This window comes from Podarcis filfolensis (assembly GCF_964270895.1).
Source record: "Podarcis filfolensis genome assembly, chromosome: Z".
In the NCBI taxonomy this organism is placed as follows: Eukaryota; Metazoa; Chordata; class Lepidosauria; order Squamata; family Lacertidae; genus Podarcis; species Podarcis filfolensis.
The window spans coordinates 45,647,996-45,664,954 of NC_139617.1; the positions used below are offsets into that span (position 1 = coordinate 45,647,996).

Genomic DNA, 16,959 nt, shown 5'->3' on the forward strand with positions numbered 1-16,959 from the left:
ATGTTCCCCATCCCTGCTGTGGTTCATAATTAGCTGCTTCGAATGAGCCATCTGTCATGGATGCTGTAGCTGAGATTCCTGCATTGCAGGGGGTTTAACTAGATGACCCTTGTGGTCCCTTCCAACTCTACCAATTCTATGATGCTATGAAAGATGCTTTGCCACATATTCTTCCTTACCTTCTCTTCTGTTAGCTTTGATTTGACTTTCCAGCCCTCTCCGCAAATTCCAGTTAGCTAAGATGTCATCTTCTAGTTGCTTACGTAACACAGAAATGTTGTGCAACTCTTCTTGAAGGTTATTTATGCTAAAATAAAATTCAAAAGTAAAAAAAATCAGTATGCTGAAGTTGTAAGGAGGCATCACTCAAGGTTCATCAAACAGTTGGGGTCATTTTCTTGTGAACCTCTGGCATCTTTTATACATCAAGGTTCCGATAAAAGAATTCACTCCAAAGCAGAAAGAACTAAACTCTCTTGAAAGCATGCAATCCTCTCATCTCGACGCACAGCATTAAAAAAATAAAAATCTTTACATAAGACGAAAGGAATAGAAACCCTTGCACATCTACATTCTGGCATCTTTCAGAACCTTCAAGGCACACTTAATGGGCCAACTTCAAGCTCATTTCTCCCTCCCGCAGAAAAAATCAGACTGAAGTACATTTGGCACATCCTGTTGTTCTGCGTCTATGAGCAACTCCTTTGTCACATATATTAGATTTATTTTATCTTACACATCTTCCACTGAACTCATGACTTCCACACTCAAGGGTGTGTGTGGAAAATCTCCACATTTTAAGATAAATGTGGCTTATTTTAATATCAATTGTGACACAGGCAAAGCATCCAAGGATGGAGCTGGTTCTCAAAAGTAAAGGTCGTTGGGGATGATGACATGGCAAGCAAATTGGATCACATTTGCATGGTTAAAATAAGAAGGGGAACATGCTGCTGGCCAGAGGCAGGATGTTAAAAGACCTGAGTACATAAAACTTTAACCTGCCTTCTCTAGGTAGAGTGAAAAGTAAGCATCTGTGAATGCCAATGCTAAGGTTGCTTTTTAAGTCAGTCTAAGAAATAGGGAAAGAGAAAGAGAAATCTTCAAAGGAGAAAGGATTCATTTAACACTAATAAATGCTCAGCTCCCCCAACCAACAAAATAAAGATAATAAGAACACATTTTATAAAACTATGTAAACCACAATAGGTGCTCCTTAAAACTCCAGCCGCACCTGCCCTACTTCATACAGAATACTTTTAATAGGACAGGGTGGAGAACTAATTACTCTCCTGAAGTTATTGGTCTTACAACTCCCATCATCCCCGGTCGTTGACTATGCTGGCTGGGGCTGATGGGAGCTTGTGTCCAACAACTTCTTCAGGGCTACCGGTTCCCCACCCTTGTCCAGGCCTGCTCAGCATTGTCTATACCACAGGAACCTATGGCTCTCTGGATGCTGCCGGCTTATAGGTCCCATCATTCTTGACCACTGGCCATTCTGGCTGGGGCTGATGACAGCTGGGAGTCCAGCAACTTCTGCAGGGCTACAATTTCTCCATTTCAGCATTAGAAAGAGGCTCAGCTCCTTTGCTGTTTAGAGGCAATCACTGCCTGGCTTCTGGCATCCAAGTGAAAGAAGCTGGCAAAAGTATGAGCAAAACTAATAATAATAATAAAAACCCAAGAATTAAGTATTGTTGGAATTTTTTTAAAAAAGAAAAAAGGCCACTGGCTTTGCCTAAAACATATAACTGTAATGAAGGTCATTCCTTCTGGAACTTAGCTGACAGCAAGAGTTAGTGCTGTCGCTGCGGCAGGGTCATTTCTCCTCAGGTGGAGCATCACCTTCTCCTCAGGTGGGGGGTCACCTTCCCACAAGTGGGGGGTCACTTTCCCCTCAGGTAGGCGGGTCAATTGCTATCAGGTGGGGGGTCAAGATTCCCTCGGATGGGGGTCACTTCTCCACAGGTGGCCCTTCCTCTCTACCTGGTGGACCAGGGAGCAAGGAGGACGTTGAGGCTGCAGTGGACATACAGGTACCATGAAAACACCAATTTTCTGCATTTTCATATTTCACTGCATAGGATGAGTTACATAAAGAGTTACAGTAAGCCTCCTCTTCATTGTGACCATGAGATGATTGGAAACATCTGTTTTCATTTTAGATTTACATGGTTTAGCAATACATCCCAAACCCTGAAACTGTGGTTAATCTTAACCATAATTTATTGAAACAAGCCAGATTATTAAACTATGGCTTGGAGCTGGCATGTTTCAATAAACCATAGTTTAAGCACAGTTGATCAAGTTCAGACAACATGGGAAGCTGTAGTTAATCTAAAACGGAAGTAAAAACTTCCAATTTTTTTGCAGCCATGCTGGAGGTGGAAGAGAACAAAGAAAACAACATCTAATGAAAAGAAGGAACCTAATTGTGCCTCTAGTGCAGCCCATCTTAAGTTTCAGTGGGTACAGAATACCACTGGAGCTACTTGGTCTCAAAGTACTTTAATATAAGGGTGTAAGATTCCTCCTTATTACCAGAACTCTGGGCTGTTGCAAATGGATGACATCCCACTGATCTGATGAGTGACCAGACATCATTGTTTGTATTCAAAGGCAAAATCTGACACTCACCTATTGGTATCTTGCAGGGACTTTATTAGAGCTGAAAAAATGTCACGCTCTTTCTGTAGACCTTCCATTATTCCTGCAAATTCAGATTCCTTTGTTTTCTAAATTAAAAAACAGAAATACATACCAATTACTCTTAAGTAAAAATACCCTGGAAGAGTGCTTGTCTGCAAATTAAGAACCAGTCATAGAATGAATAGCAGAGGCAGAAACATTTTTTTTCAAAACAAGAAGGACCCAAGAACAGTTTCTGCAGCTTAAAGTGGCTAATGTTCCCAATGTCTGATGAGTCAGACATCTGACATGTAGTGAGTGGTGAAATGAGACAAGACTTCCTTGGTTGTGGTGCTTATCTTGTGAAACTTTCTTATCGGGGAGACTTACCTGACTCCTTCCTTAATGGGGTTCAGACAGCAGGTGAAGATCTTGCTCTTTCAGAGGGCTTTTGAGATAAATGACCATTAGCTGCCCCCGCAACCCACCTCCTGATGCCCTACTTTAGCTTTATTGAAATTCCTGAATAACTGCAGTTTCTAGGGCACTGCTATCTACTTGATTTTATGTTGTTGTTTTCTGTTGTTGGAGATCCTAAAGGACAGAAACGGGGCGGGTAGGTTCTCAATAATTTAAATAAGTAAGTAAAAGAAATGCGTCCACCTGAGTGTTTAAAGAATCCATTTTCCTACTAAGACACTAGAAGATACATTCCCTTTTCTCTCTCTCTTCTCCCCCCCCCCCCCATGTCACTCAGCTGACACCACCGGCAAAGCATGTGTCAGATGTCTTCATTAAGTTAGCAAGTGCCAGAGACTACCACCACCTTCTACATCTGAAATAACATTGTTCCCCCACCGCAGCCCAGATGGGAGAAAATAATCACAAGGTTTGTACGATGCATGTTTGGAATTATTAAAGAGCATATCCCAGATATGTTAAAACAAACTCCACAGTGGGAATTATTTCAACTGCCCTACATGCAAAGTGTTCCATTTGCCAAACGGCACTGAACAGGGAACTGGATATGTTATCATTCTGTGTGCCACATCATCATTGCAGGTGGCCTGCTTAATTCTTCATCTACTTAAGTTTCCAAAGCTTCAGGTTGTGCACACTTTTGCAGGGGTTTCATGCTGTGACCTTCTCTCATCTAGACGATAATAAACCTTGACTTTGCTTGCCTTCCTTCCTACTGTGTTATCCAGAAAGCCTCTCAGAACCTCCTCTTGCTAGATCTCATTGTCTCAACAACTACATAGTCTCCTGCATAATTTCCATGCTTGGTTCAAAGTACTGCTTCTGACCTTTAGCAGCACTCTGTGACATGTAGTCACAGGAAGGACCACCTGCCTCCAGATATGTCTGCCCATAGGGTTAAGATTTTTATCAGGCTCATTCCTCCCAGCAAGTTTGTCATACCAGATGCAACAGATGGTTCTTCTCAGAAGTGAACCTTCACAGTGGTGGCACTCCTAATTCTATGACAGGGATGGGGAACCTGTGGTTCTCTTAGGTGTTGCTGGACCACAACTCCCATTATATCTGACCATTTATCATGCTGTCTGTGACTAATGGGAGTTGGAGTCCAACACCACCACAAGTTCTTCAACCTGTTCTAAGAGTCTAGAAAGGGTAGAAGGGAAATTGGATGGTAGCTAGATAGACAGGATGGATCAACGGTGCGGTATCTTTGTTTAGCTAAGAATATGGTAGTGGAGGGGGTGAAGAAGATGACAATTCTGACACTAAAACTGTTTGAATGCTTAAGACACATCGCGGAAAACGAGCACTACCGCCAATCACCCGTGACAACAGACAGACATGCTAAATTCACTTGTGGTGGCTTTGCTGTTTCACTGTCAGCACTTACATTTCAGCCATTTGTCTGAATCCACGGATTACACATAGAAAGCATTAAACAGGTGGCTTCTGGCTCCTTTCTTATTCATCACTGCATTTACACAACCACATCTTTATATTTGAAAAGCTTCTGACAAATCAACAGCGATGAGGCCATTAGGAGCAATATTGTATTCTTCTCTGCATATGATTACAATCTCTTCTATGGAAGGCATGAGTTATTCCAATGAGTTCCCCAATGAATTACAAAGAATAAGGCAGATACATAGCCAACACAGGTTATAATACAGAAACAATTAATGAAGCATTCGACACCCTGACATACAAAACAAGTAGAGAAGTAAAGACTTGCTATCTGGAGACTCCTTACAAGACTCCTAACAGGAACAGCAGCTCGGACCTGAAAGCAATCTAGACAGGAGAAAATCATGCTCCATGGGTTGACTGCTTGTCAGTTTGTTCGACCACCAGGTATCCTTGGTTATCAGAGCAGTTTAACAATGTAAACTGTTGCCTAGAACAGAGGTGCCTTCCGGGCACCTCTCAGCATCTCTGAATAATGGTCAGCCTGGTATGTGCCAAAGCAATGATTCTTCAGAATTAACTTCACTGGACTGGTCACGTTGTTTGGATGCCTGGTTCCTGTCTTCCAAAGCATCTACTTTATTCCCAACTTAAGAATGGAAAGTGCAACCCCAGTGAACAACACAAGAGGTTTAAAGACGCTCTCAAGGCAAATCTTTAAAAATGTAGTATGAACACCAACAACTAGGAAGCACTGGCCTGCGAGAACTCCAATTGAAGAACAGTCTCTACCAAAGGTGTCATGGACTTTGAAGAAGCATGAACTCAAGACGAAAGGGAGAAAGGAGCTAAGAGGAAGGCACGTTTGGCAAATCCTCACTGTCATCAACTCCCACCTAGAAATCTATGTCACCACTGTGGAAGGATGTGCAGATCCAGAAGTGGCCTTCACAGTCACCATGGACACACTGTTAAGACCATTTTCATGGAAGATAATCTTACTCGCTACAAGTGATCGCCAAAGATGGGAGCTGGATCAGTTTAAGAGGCCTGTGGTGAATGTAGAGCACTGCTCAAAGAATTAATCCTGATAACTGCTTTAAAAGGCTGAGGCTGCAATTCTAAATACATGTCTCTGGGAGTCAATTCCATTGAACTCAATGTACCTTACTTTTGGATTTCACTGCTAACTACACTTTTAAGTCTCACACGGTATAACCCCTTAGTTGATCCAAAACAAACCTGATAAAGGATAAGCCCCATTGAGCTCACTATAACTTTCTTCTGAGTAAACATGAGTAGTACAAGAATACTATCTCCTGTCAAATGCTTAAGGCCACCCCATGGTTTGACTGGTCCCTTAGAGTTTGATTGATGATATCACATGACATCCAGCCTCTGAGGGCTGCCATGACCTGCCGGGAGGGCATGTAACCCCTCTACGATCACAGCAAGCCACCGTGGACCAATAGGATGAGGTTTTGAACCCCTAGCCAAGTTGGGTTGGCTTCATGACTTTATCTAGTATACTAAAACAATAAACATACCATGTTTATTCACAACTACTTGTGTTTCCCCAACTTCTGACAAACACATACTGTCACAGTGATCAATTTCTTCTAGATTAGGGGGTGTCTGGGAAGGAAAAGAAGAAATATGTCTATGTCAAAAAGTAGATTTCATTTAAGAAACCCTCTGTTGTTTACATGCCATTCTGGGGAGAGATGTAGCACCAATAGTTTTACATAGTCTCCTGAGATCCCATTTAACATTCAGCCTTTTAGAAAGGAGATAAAATAGTATTATGTCGAATTTTCATAATCTTGAAATTCTTGTTAGTATCAAACCATCCTCCATGCCCCCCACCCTGGCCCAGAACATATTCCTAAGCAAAAGTGCAGATTTCAAATCATGAATGCAGTTGGGTGATGCCTTATATCTTAAGAGATCCTGAGCATGTACTCTGGCTTTTTAACATTGTTGGCTGGGAATGTTAGCGCCCACAGCCATTTTCTGATGCACCTGGAGAAGAGCAGTGATATGGAGGAGCTAGAAGGTTGGCTAGCTAGGTCCACCCATGAAGAACAACTCTGCCTTAACTGCATCTGGTTTCCAGAAGAGAAGCTTACTTATATAGAGGTTGCCATTGACAGCCGATTTCTGCCCTGGTGGAGTCATCCTGAAGTACGTGGCACTAAACAAGGATCACCCCACTGGGTCATTTCTTTGTAGTAAAATCAGGACACTCTACCTGGGGGATTGATTGCAGGTGGCCTTGCTCCTAAGTGACAAGTGGAATGCTGAGAAGCAGCTGTCGTAGCGATAGTACAAATACAACACAGAAACACATATGCATTTTAAATGTTTAATTGGTTTTTAACATTTGATCTTGTTGGTGTTATTTCACAATTCAAAATAATTTGAAGTGGGAGAAGGAACTACATCACAAGGCGCTGCAACATGCCCTTCCAATCATTTGAAAGTCCATGCCCCGCACTGTTTAGCACAGGGAGGGCTATAACCTCAGATGGGAGAGGAAGGATCTCCCATAAAAATAGTAGTGTGTTGATGAAAGGTGAACATCACTATATGTGTTCACAGGAGCAGGCCACCATGCACCCCCCAATTCCACTGGGAAATCTCCACTTCTTCTTTAAGCTATGGTATGAAGAATTGGACAGTGGAATCCTTCCCTTTTCACCCCTGCCTCCATTTCCCTCCCCTGTGATGAGTGAGAGATTGTAAGTCCCACAGGGCAGAGGCCTGAATGCTACTACTTCATGAAGCACTGTGCTCATAAATCAGTCCAGGTGTTGCTGAACTACAACTCCCATCAGCCCAAGCTAGCATGATGAATGTGAAGACAGATGGGAGTTGGAGCTGAGCACTTGGAGGGCCAAAGTTCCCCACCCCTGATGTAGGTGGTGCTCTATAAAACTAACAATAAGATATATTCTTAGCCAGTGTACACAAAGAAGAATTTGGGAATGTTTCAAGTGTGTAGATAGGGGGAAGGGACCAATCTCATTTACAGAAACAGACCTGCCTTGCCTAAGGAAGTCAACCCTGACAAGAACTTTCCCAACATCAATCACTTCTGAGAGGCTGAGTGCAATGTGTTTATGGCAATTTTGAAAGACAGGGCATGCTCAGAAGGGGAGAAAAAATCGCCCACATCAGTTTGAACAGTTGAGATGACTCAGCAACAACTGGCAGGCTGCATCAATTTCAATCACTCCAGCACATCTGCATCACTGCAATGACAACAAAGAACATCAACTTCCAACCTAGGAAAACATCAGGTGCAAAGCCCTGGCCACATGAATAAACTTTGGTGCATTGCCTATAATTCTAGAGCTACAGCAATTTAAGTATTCCAGCTCTATGCATGGGACTTATCCCTGCCCCGAATGAACACAATGTCTCTAAGACATTAATGTCTCTAAACATTAAAAAGGTCACAAGCACAGTGCAAATTATAATGGAGCAGCAAAATATTTTTGTGCTTGTTATGTGTCATAGAATCTACCATGTGGCTTGTATTTGTGCTAAACAGCTTGTTTGCATGGCCTGTGTCCTTGTGTTGTAAGTACACGCAACTCCCCATTTACGCACGTTGTATTTGTGTGCTACCACACACACGTGTGGTGCTGGGTACCCAGAAGGGGAAGGGGGAGGGAGAAGAACCCCATATAGGATCTCTTCTTTGACCAGCTATAAGGCCAATAACAGGGTTGTTCCGAATGGAGAATCATGATTTAAGATTGTGAGGAAAGGACAGCAGGCAGGACCTTCAGTTAATGTCAGAATGCATGCACACATCACGCAAACAACTGGGCAAGAGAACAGGGACAGAAACCCTATCCTTCCAACACGATATAAATATCTTCCTTCACCTCTTTCTCCTTGTCGCCACCCCTTCCCATTCCCGAGCAGTGAAAGCTCAGTCTGAAAACACTCTGGGCTCCCATACCCCCTTCAGTTGTTTGTTGCCTCCATTCTACAATCTGGTGAGGGGAGCACACCAGTGAAGCAAGAACACCTGACTTCTACCCCCAAATTAAAGGACAAGGGTGTGATTGCTGCTCGCTCTTGAATCCTACAACAACCCTTGCCCAGATCCACACCACACCACTTCACAGACAATGATAAAGCCCTTACCAGCTAGTTTGTAGGCAATGCTATCCATGGGGTCTTTGACTCGGAAGGGCTGACAAATCAAGGTGTCCAGGTCAAAGGATTCCATAGAAACACACACACATTTTTTCAAGTAAGAGTAAGTCATCCTACCCAGTAAACAGGACACAAAAGTTGTGTATTTGCAGAACCCTTGAGTGAAACATGACTTTTATGAGCTTTGGTTAAGTGAGCCTCATTTAAGTTCAAAGAACACACCAAGTCATGCTCCAGGAAGAGAGGAGCAGGAGAGAGCAGAAGGACCCCAATCACACAGTGGTTGACGGTAGCGGCAGGTATGGTGTGGGGACACCAGGTAAGGAGCACACAGCAGTTGGTGACTGTGCCGTGTGCCAGTCCCTCTTCCATCCTGGAGAATTGTGTTTGTCTAACTCGAAAAATTAGAATATTGTGGAAAAGTTCATTTATTTCAGTAATTCAACTTAAAAGGTGAAACTAATATATGAGATAGACTCATGACATGCAAAGCAAAATATGTCAAGCCTTTATATAATTGTGATGATCATGGCATACAGCTGATGAAAACCCCAAATTAACAATCTCAGAAAATTAGAATATTAAATGAAATCAGCAAAACAAGGATTGCAAATAGAGCAATATTGGACCTCTGAGAAGTAGAAGCATGCATATGTACTCAGGATTTGGTTTGGGCCCCTTTTGCTTGACATATCTCGCTTTGCATGTCATGAGTCTACCTCATATATTAGTTTCACCTTTTAAGCTGAATTACTGTAAGAAAGGAACTTTTCCACGATATTCTAATTTTTCGAGTTTCACCTGTAGATGGTTATTTCCAAAGTGTGGTGCTTGGGGAGCGCTCTTCAGCCCTGTGAACCTTCAATGTAGGGTTCCTCAGGGTTCAATTTTATCTCCTATGCTGTTTAACATCTACATGAACCAGCTGAGTGGGGTTATCTGGAGTTTTAGAGTATGTTGTCAGCAATATGCTGATGACAGACAGCTCTACTCCTTTACATCTGCAGTTATGGCAGTGGATGTGCTGGACCAGTGTCTTGCCTCAGAAATGAACTGTATGAGAGCCAACAAACTGAAGCTCAATCCAGATAAGACCGAGGCACTAGTAGTGGGTGGCTCCCAAGACAAGATAGAAGGGTGGTTGCCTGCTCTTGATGGAGTTACACGCCCTCTGAAGGAACAAGTACTTGGCTTAGGGTTACTTCTACCTATAGATCCTTTGAGGCTCAGGCGGCCTCAGCAGTGCCAAGTGTCTTCCATTAGCTTCAGCTAATTAATTAATTAATCCCTTCTTCTGCAGAATCACTCCTGCCGCACCTCCTCCTTAGTAGCCCATTTAAGGGTGACACTCTAGTCTCAGCTTCAACAGCATCCCATTGATCCTAATGCCTCCTTTGCAACATACCGCTGATCTTTTTTTCTTTGCCATTTCCACCAGTTACACAACTAGACATGTTTTCTGTAATTCCACCCACCTCTTGCACACTTCTCTATGAGGAATCTGCAACCAGACCTTTGACAGCATTCTCCAAGTACAAGCAAATTTATTGCCCTTGGTGTTGTGGCGAGATGTTCAAATGTAATCTGAACTATCAGAAAGCCAAATAGATGCCTTCTGCAGTGCTTTATACCACTAGACAGAAATTGCAGGAAGTGGGCCTGGAAGAGGCAATGCCACTTCCTCAGTGTAAAGCCAGCTGCATGGTCCCACTACAGGTCTCATATTCATCTGAATCAGTGATGTAGACAGCTGCACAAACCAACATAAAGGTACATCCACACTGTACTTGGGGCCTAGGGAGATTATTATTATTTAGCTATTCCCAAGGAATCAGCACATGCCTTAAGGACATGTATACTCCACTCCCCCCACCGAAGGGGCAGATGGGGCTCATCAGCCTGGGAAGACAGCCCATCTAGGATAATGGGCTAAAGGATTGGTCCTAAACCTCCCCTGCCTTGTGCCTATACTCATTTGTGAGAAAGGCTTTGGGAATAAACCCCAAGAAAAAATCAGTACTCATTGCCTTGTGGGACATCTTTGGGAGAAGTGGGGGGGGGGAGCAGTAAAAACAATGCAGGAGGCAGTGGTTATGAGCTGTAAGCTCAACTTGATTGGCATATGGTACAAGTGCTACATGTTGCTTTGGCCAATGGACACATAAACATGTTTCACTGGTCAGTTACTGCCTGCCTTGAGCTGGGAAATCCCCAGTGAATAAAATGCTGACCCACCACTGTCCACCTGCTTCAGTGGGTGCTTGGCACTCAGAGTGTCACTCAGCAAGGGGACTGAGCTTCTGCACCTGGCAAAAAGAAAAGAAACAAACCCTCTTGCACCTATCAAGCTGGAATATCAGGGCCATGTGTCCTGGCTTGTCCACCAACCTGTTGTTGGTCAATAACTCATGGAAGATGGCCATCATTGACCATGAGCTGAAAATGAGCTCAACATTGATGTTTCTGCTTTATGGGAGGAGACCAGACTCATTTCAAATGGCTGTCTCCAAGAAAAGAACTACACCTTTTGGGAGCAAGGAGACGAGCCACATACTCACAGCGTAGGCTTCACAGTGAGGAACTCCATCTGTCTGCAATAGAACCGCCAAACAAGGACTCAGAACACTTGCTTTCCTTCCACCTCTCAACTACCTCTGGTCAAATTAACATCTTGAGTGTCTACTTTCCCCATTACAAGCTCTGACATACAGACCAAGGACCTAGGAATTAGACCAGCCTATCAGAAGGGTCCCAGACTGCAAAGACCTATTCCTGCTAGGAGATTTCAATGCCAGAGTTAGGGACGATCATCACACATGGGGTGATGCCCAGCAGATTCCCAGACAATGTGCCAATGATTAATAGCTAAAGCTGCATCAGAGCATTCAACTTGCTGCTGACTTTGGCAACACTCGCAAAATGTATGAAGGCTGCAGCAAACAGGTAAAGCATTGGGCATAGTGCTATCAAGAACTATACTTGCAGGAAAACATGGTCTCTGACCCAGCAATCAACAGTATCCAGACTCTGCCTGTCTTGGAAGAGCTGGATGTCCCTCCCTCCCTTGATGAGCTGAAGAATGCCACCAACTCTCAGGCATGTGGTATAGCCTCAGGACAAGTTGGAATCCCAACAGAAGTGATAAAAGCTGGTTGCAATTCCTCCTTCATGACACACTGCTACAGCCTGCTATTGTGGAGTTGGGAACGAGGATCTGTGCCACAAAAAATGTGCAACTCCAGCATTGTGACCCTCTACAAGCACAAAGGTGGCTGTCATGACTGCAAGAACTACCATGAAATCTCCCTGCTAAGTACTGTGGGGAATGCCTTCACCCATGTAGTTCTCAACAGATTACAGTCACTCACTGATAGGGTCTATCCTGAGTCATAATGCAGCTTTAGAACTGAGAGGTCAACAGTCAACATTATTTTCTCACTGAGCCAGCTGCAGGAGAAATGCAGAGAGCAGAGTTGCCCCTTGTACATCTCCAAAGAAATGATGATGGCCTTTGACCTCATCAGCTGAAAAGGACTCCACACAGTTCAGTAAGATAGGATGCCATCCAAGCTTCACAAGATGATCATGTCCTTCCACAAGAACATGTGTAGCACTGTCCAATATGACTGCTCATCTTCAGACGCCTTCCCTACAAACAGTGGTGCTGACCACATGCTTGAGGTGGCAGACAATTCTGTCTACCAGGGTTCCACCATAACCAACAGCCTCCTCACTGACAGTGAGCTAGACAAGAGTATTGACATGGAAGCTACAGCAATGGCTCATCCCTCCAAAATGGTATGGGAGAATGTGATGCTAATGACCAAGGTGAAGATCTACCAGGCTTGCATGTTGAGCACACTGCTTTGTGGGCAAATTGCAACTGCTAGAAGTGATGCCTCAGTGCCTTCCAGATGTGCTGCATCAGAAAGACATGACAGAGTCTCAAACAAAGATGTGCTCTCCCAAGCCCACATTCAGAGCATGTTCACACTCCTGTCTCAGCAGCTTAGATATGTCCATAGAATGGAAGATGGCAGGATCCCAAAGGATGTGTTCTATAAGGAGCTGGTTTCAGTCAGGGTCTCTCTGTGAATTTGGGCACCAGGCCCGTTACAAAAATGTCTGCAAACGAGACATGAAAATTGGCAACATCAACCCTGCCATGTGGAAATTCCTTACAGGCAACTGCAGTGACTAGACTGAAGTCAGGTCATGCATCCATAGCAGTGACCAGATGAAGAATGACCACTGGGAGGATCACAAAGAGAAAAAAATTTCATGGTGCAACTTCAGTAAAACAACATTATTCCTTCATTTGTCCCAGCTGCAACAAAACAAATCTCTCCCATATCAGTCTCTGCAGCCACAGCAGATGCTGTAACCTTCCAACAGTTTGACTTCACAACAATAGAAAAATACAAGATTAAAATCAGTTAAAACCATTTACAACCCCAACCAGTAATCTCCAGTAGCCTTTTCTTTTTTTAAATTTTTTTTAAGTGGCAAACCTACCTCTAAATCTGGGATCATCTGGATCATTGGCTGCTGTGACTGGGCAGCACACTTCTCCTTTTCTAAATCTTCATTCTGCTTCTGAAGATCCTCTTTATCTTTTAAAAGAGTCTGAAACTCCATGGCCTTTTCTTTAATCACTCTATCAAGTTTCTAAGGAAAACAAAGTAGATACATGTCACAACGATGATGATGATGATGAAGAAGAAGAAGAAGAAGAATTCCATCCAGCCCCTCAAGCAAGGTCTCAGGGTGGCTTACAAAGAATTAAATACAACAACATAAGAACAACATGATAAAAGCAGCAAATCCAAAGCAGCGAAAACTATCAGCATAGATAAAATGGATTAAACATTTCTAAAGCCTGGAAAACAAAACAAAACAAAATCTGTCTGATGCCAAAACGGCCATCAAAGTAGGTACCAGGTAGGCATCTTTGGAAGATGGTAACATTCCAAATCTGGAGCACCACCACTTTGAAAGTGCTTTTTCAGAAGCCATCTGCCACACTTCAGATGGTGGGAGTTCCCAAACCAGGGTTTTCTCAAAACAGTGCCCACCAAATGCTATTTGACACTAACTCTCACTAGCCCCAGCCTACAATTGTCTACAATGATAGGCAGAATCTCTCCAGGGTTTCAGACATGAGACTCTCAACCCTCTCTAGAGATTTTGGAGCTGGAACTTAGGGCCTTCTGATTGCAATGTCTATGCTTTACCCACTAAATTAAGACTAGCAGGTTTTTGGCCAAAACGCACCAGAGCAATTTTGCCACCTCTCAGGTGGGTGCCATTGCGGGCCACACACTCCTCACCCACTTCTTGCTTTTACATACTTCTAAGAACCCCAAACTTGCCGATCAGAAGGTCGGCGGTTCGAATCCCCATGACGGGGTGAGCTCCCGTTGCTCAGTCCCTGCTCCTGCCAACCTAGCAGTTCAAAAGCACGTCAAAGTGCAAGTAGATAAATAGGTACCGCTCTAGCGGGAAGGTAAACGGCGTTTCCGTGCGCTGCTCTGGTTCGCCAGAAGCGGCTTAGTCATGCTGGCTGCATGATCCAAAAGCTGTACGCCGGCTCCCTCGGCCAATAAAGCGAGATGAGCGCCGCAACCCAAGTCGGTCACGACTGGACCTAATGGTCAGGGGTCCCTTTACCTTTACCTTTACCTTTAAGAAGCCCAAAACGAACATTTCATGTCAAATCAGAAACTGGCCAACATGCGCGAGTCAACACTTTTTTTTTATAGATCTGACTCCACCTAGTTCCTAGCCATTCCTAGATATAGAGCAGGGCCAATTTATATTTCCTTTTCTTCAATCTGTCTCCCATGTAGCAGCAGTGGACTGTGAACTTTCCAGTCTGGCCTCTAACACTGCACACATGCACAAACGTTTGTGTGAGGGCTCTTCCAAGCTGCCCTAGTCATCAGCCTGAATCAAAGAGAATGAAGGAGGTGGTGGTGCATTTATTTGACCTTCAACAGAACCAGGGGCAACACCCCAACTAGCTAGGCCAGTGGTTTTCAACCAGTGTGCCATGGCACCCTGGGGTGCTTTTCATGATGGTTGGGGTGCCATGGGCAACACTGTCCTCTGTCCCTCTTTCCTTCCCTCCTTTCTCTGATGCCCTCTCACGTCTCTGCCTCCCAAGGGCTTGGACGGCTGTTTATTATAGCAACCCTGACTACAAGCTCTGGAGGCAAATGGTACCTCTGGGGCTGGCCAGGGGATGCTGGTTGCTAGGAGCTGAGGTGACCTCGGAGTAAGCAAGCAAGTGGGTGAGGGAGGCCAGCCAGCCAGTCCACCAGCCCTTGCTGTTGGGAATGGACAGACAAGTAGGAGGCCAGGCAGGCAGGCAGGCGCTGTACTGGCCTTTTTCCCTGCTTGGGAGCTGAGTGGCTGGCACCGAAGGGGAGCCTTTCCACCATGTGGGACCAGCAGCATCTGCTGCTGCTACTGCTGCCTCCAAAGTAAGATGGTGGTCTCATATTAACCTTCGGCCAGTCTCCATCAGGCTGTTAAGGTTGGGGACATCATGTTCCCAGATCCATGTGGAGCTGTGTGAGTAGGTGCCTCTCTTTGGGGTGAGGAGTATCTCAGAGGCCAGGGTTGACTACAGTGGCTGCCCAGAGAACTCCCAAGGAGAGGGGAGAGGAGAGGAGGCTGAGGGAACACTCCACAAGGGAGGGTGCTCAAAAAGGGTTCAGGGGCTGCCAACTCTGCAGGCAAGGGATAACATAACTGGGCTCCTGAGCCCCACAAGGGTGCTGCAGAAAGAATGTAGTTGGTCAAGGGAGCCATAGACTCAAAAAGGTTGAAAACCCCTGAGCCTGGCAAACAGCTTGCCATAGTTTTTAGCACCTCTGCAGCCGATGAATGCAGCTATTGTCAAACCAGCATCTTTCAAAGCTGCCCAGAGTCGCCTGGCAACAACTTCATAGCGAGCTCACGCACCTACTTTTCTTGGGGAAAAGTACTGACTATGATAATAATAATAATAATAATAATTTATTATTTGTACCCCGCCCATCTGGCTGGGTTTCCCCAGCCACTCTGGGCGGCTTCCATAGAAAACCAAAAATACACTAAAAACTTCCCTGAACAGGGCTGCCTTAAGATGTCTTCTGAATGTCAGGTAGTTAATTATCCCTTTGACATCCAATGGGAGGGCGTTCCACAGGGCAGGCGCCACTACCGAGAAGGCCCTCTGCCTGGTTCCCTGTAGCTTTGCTTCTCGCAATGAGGGAACCGCCAGAAGGCCCTCGGCGCTGGACCTCAGCATCCGGGCAGAACGATGGGGGTGGAGACGCTCCTTCAGGTATACTGGGCCGAGGCCGTTTAGGGCTTTAAAGGTCAACACCAGCACTTTGAATTGTGCTCGGAAACGTACTGGGAGCCAATGTAGGTCTTTCAAGACCGGTGTTATGTGGTCTCGGCGGCCGCCCCCAGTCACCAGTCTAGCTGCCGCATTCTGGATTAGTTGTAGTTTCCGAGTCAAAGGTAGCCCCACGTTGAGCGCATTGCAGTAGTCCAAGCGGGAGATAACCAGAGCATGCACCACTCTGGCGAGACAGTCCGCGGGCAGGTAGGGTCTCAGCCTGCATACCAGGTGGAGTTGGTAGACAGCTGCCCTGGACACAGAATTGACCTGCGCCTCCATGGACAGCTGTGAGTCCAAAATGACTCCCAGGCTGCGCACCTGATCCTTCAGGGGCACAGTTACCCTATTCAGGACCAGGGAGTCCTCCACACCAGCCCGCCCCCTGTCCCCCAAAAACAGTACTTCTGTCTTGTCAGGGTCACTATGACCCTTCCTTTCCAACACATTTTAAGCACCTTTAATGCAATTACACAAATATAGTTTGCGTAGTGGTTGGAAGGACCAGACAATTGCAGTACTCCATCCAACTGTGAAAACAGAAGTACAGAAGTTTAGCAGAGAAGATAGCAGATTTATGGGAATTTTCTTAAGCCACCTCAGAGCACATGAAAATGTGACTGTGAGCACCAGCACCTCTCCTGTATTTTGTCCCCATCCGAAAGAAACCCATTGTGACTCTCCAGATGCCGCTTGACTACAACACCCATAATCTCTTGACAACTGGCCATACTGGCTGGGGCTGATAGGAGCTGAGGTCTAACAGCATCTCGAGAACAACCCATTCTCCACTATTGCAACATGAGACTTTGTGAAACATGCCACAACTCTCATCAAAAGTAGTGAACTAAAACAGCATATATGGTAAAAAGAAC

At 44.9% G+C, this 16,959-nt stretch overlaps 1 protein-coding gene and 1 long non-coding RNA gene across 7 annotated transcripts in view; both read right to left on the minus strand.

Annotated features, from left to right (window-relative positions):
- CDK5RAP2 (CDK5 regulatory subunit associated protein 2) overlaps positions 1 to 16,959 on the minus strand; it is a 135,805-nt gene that overhangs the window by 76,369 nt on the left and 42,477 nt on the right. For all 6 annotated transcript variants that reach the window (XM_083597132.1, XM_083597129.1, XM_083597131.1 and 3 more), the window contains exons 14-16: positions 13,207 to 13,359; positions 2,641 to 2,738; positions 180 to 307 (exon numbers count right to left, since the gene is read on the minus strand). In XM_083597132.1, coding sequence (XP_083453258.1) covers positions 180 to 307; positions 2,641 to 2,738; positions 13,207 to 13,359 — 379 coding nt within the window. The remainder of the gene's footprint in view (positions 1 to 179; positions 308 to 2,640; positions 2,739 to 13,206; positions 13,360 to 16,959) is intronic.
- On the minus strand, positions 6,870 to 10,422 carry LOC310754963. Its single transcript, XR_014544113.1, has 2 exons — positions 8,680 to 10,422; positions 6,870 to 7,772 (listed from the first exon to the last, which is right to left on the minus strand). It is a non-coding gene; the product is annotated as an uncharacterized lncRNA (long non-coding RNA).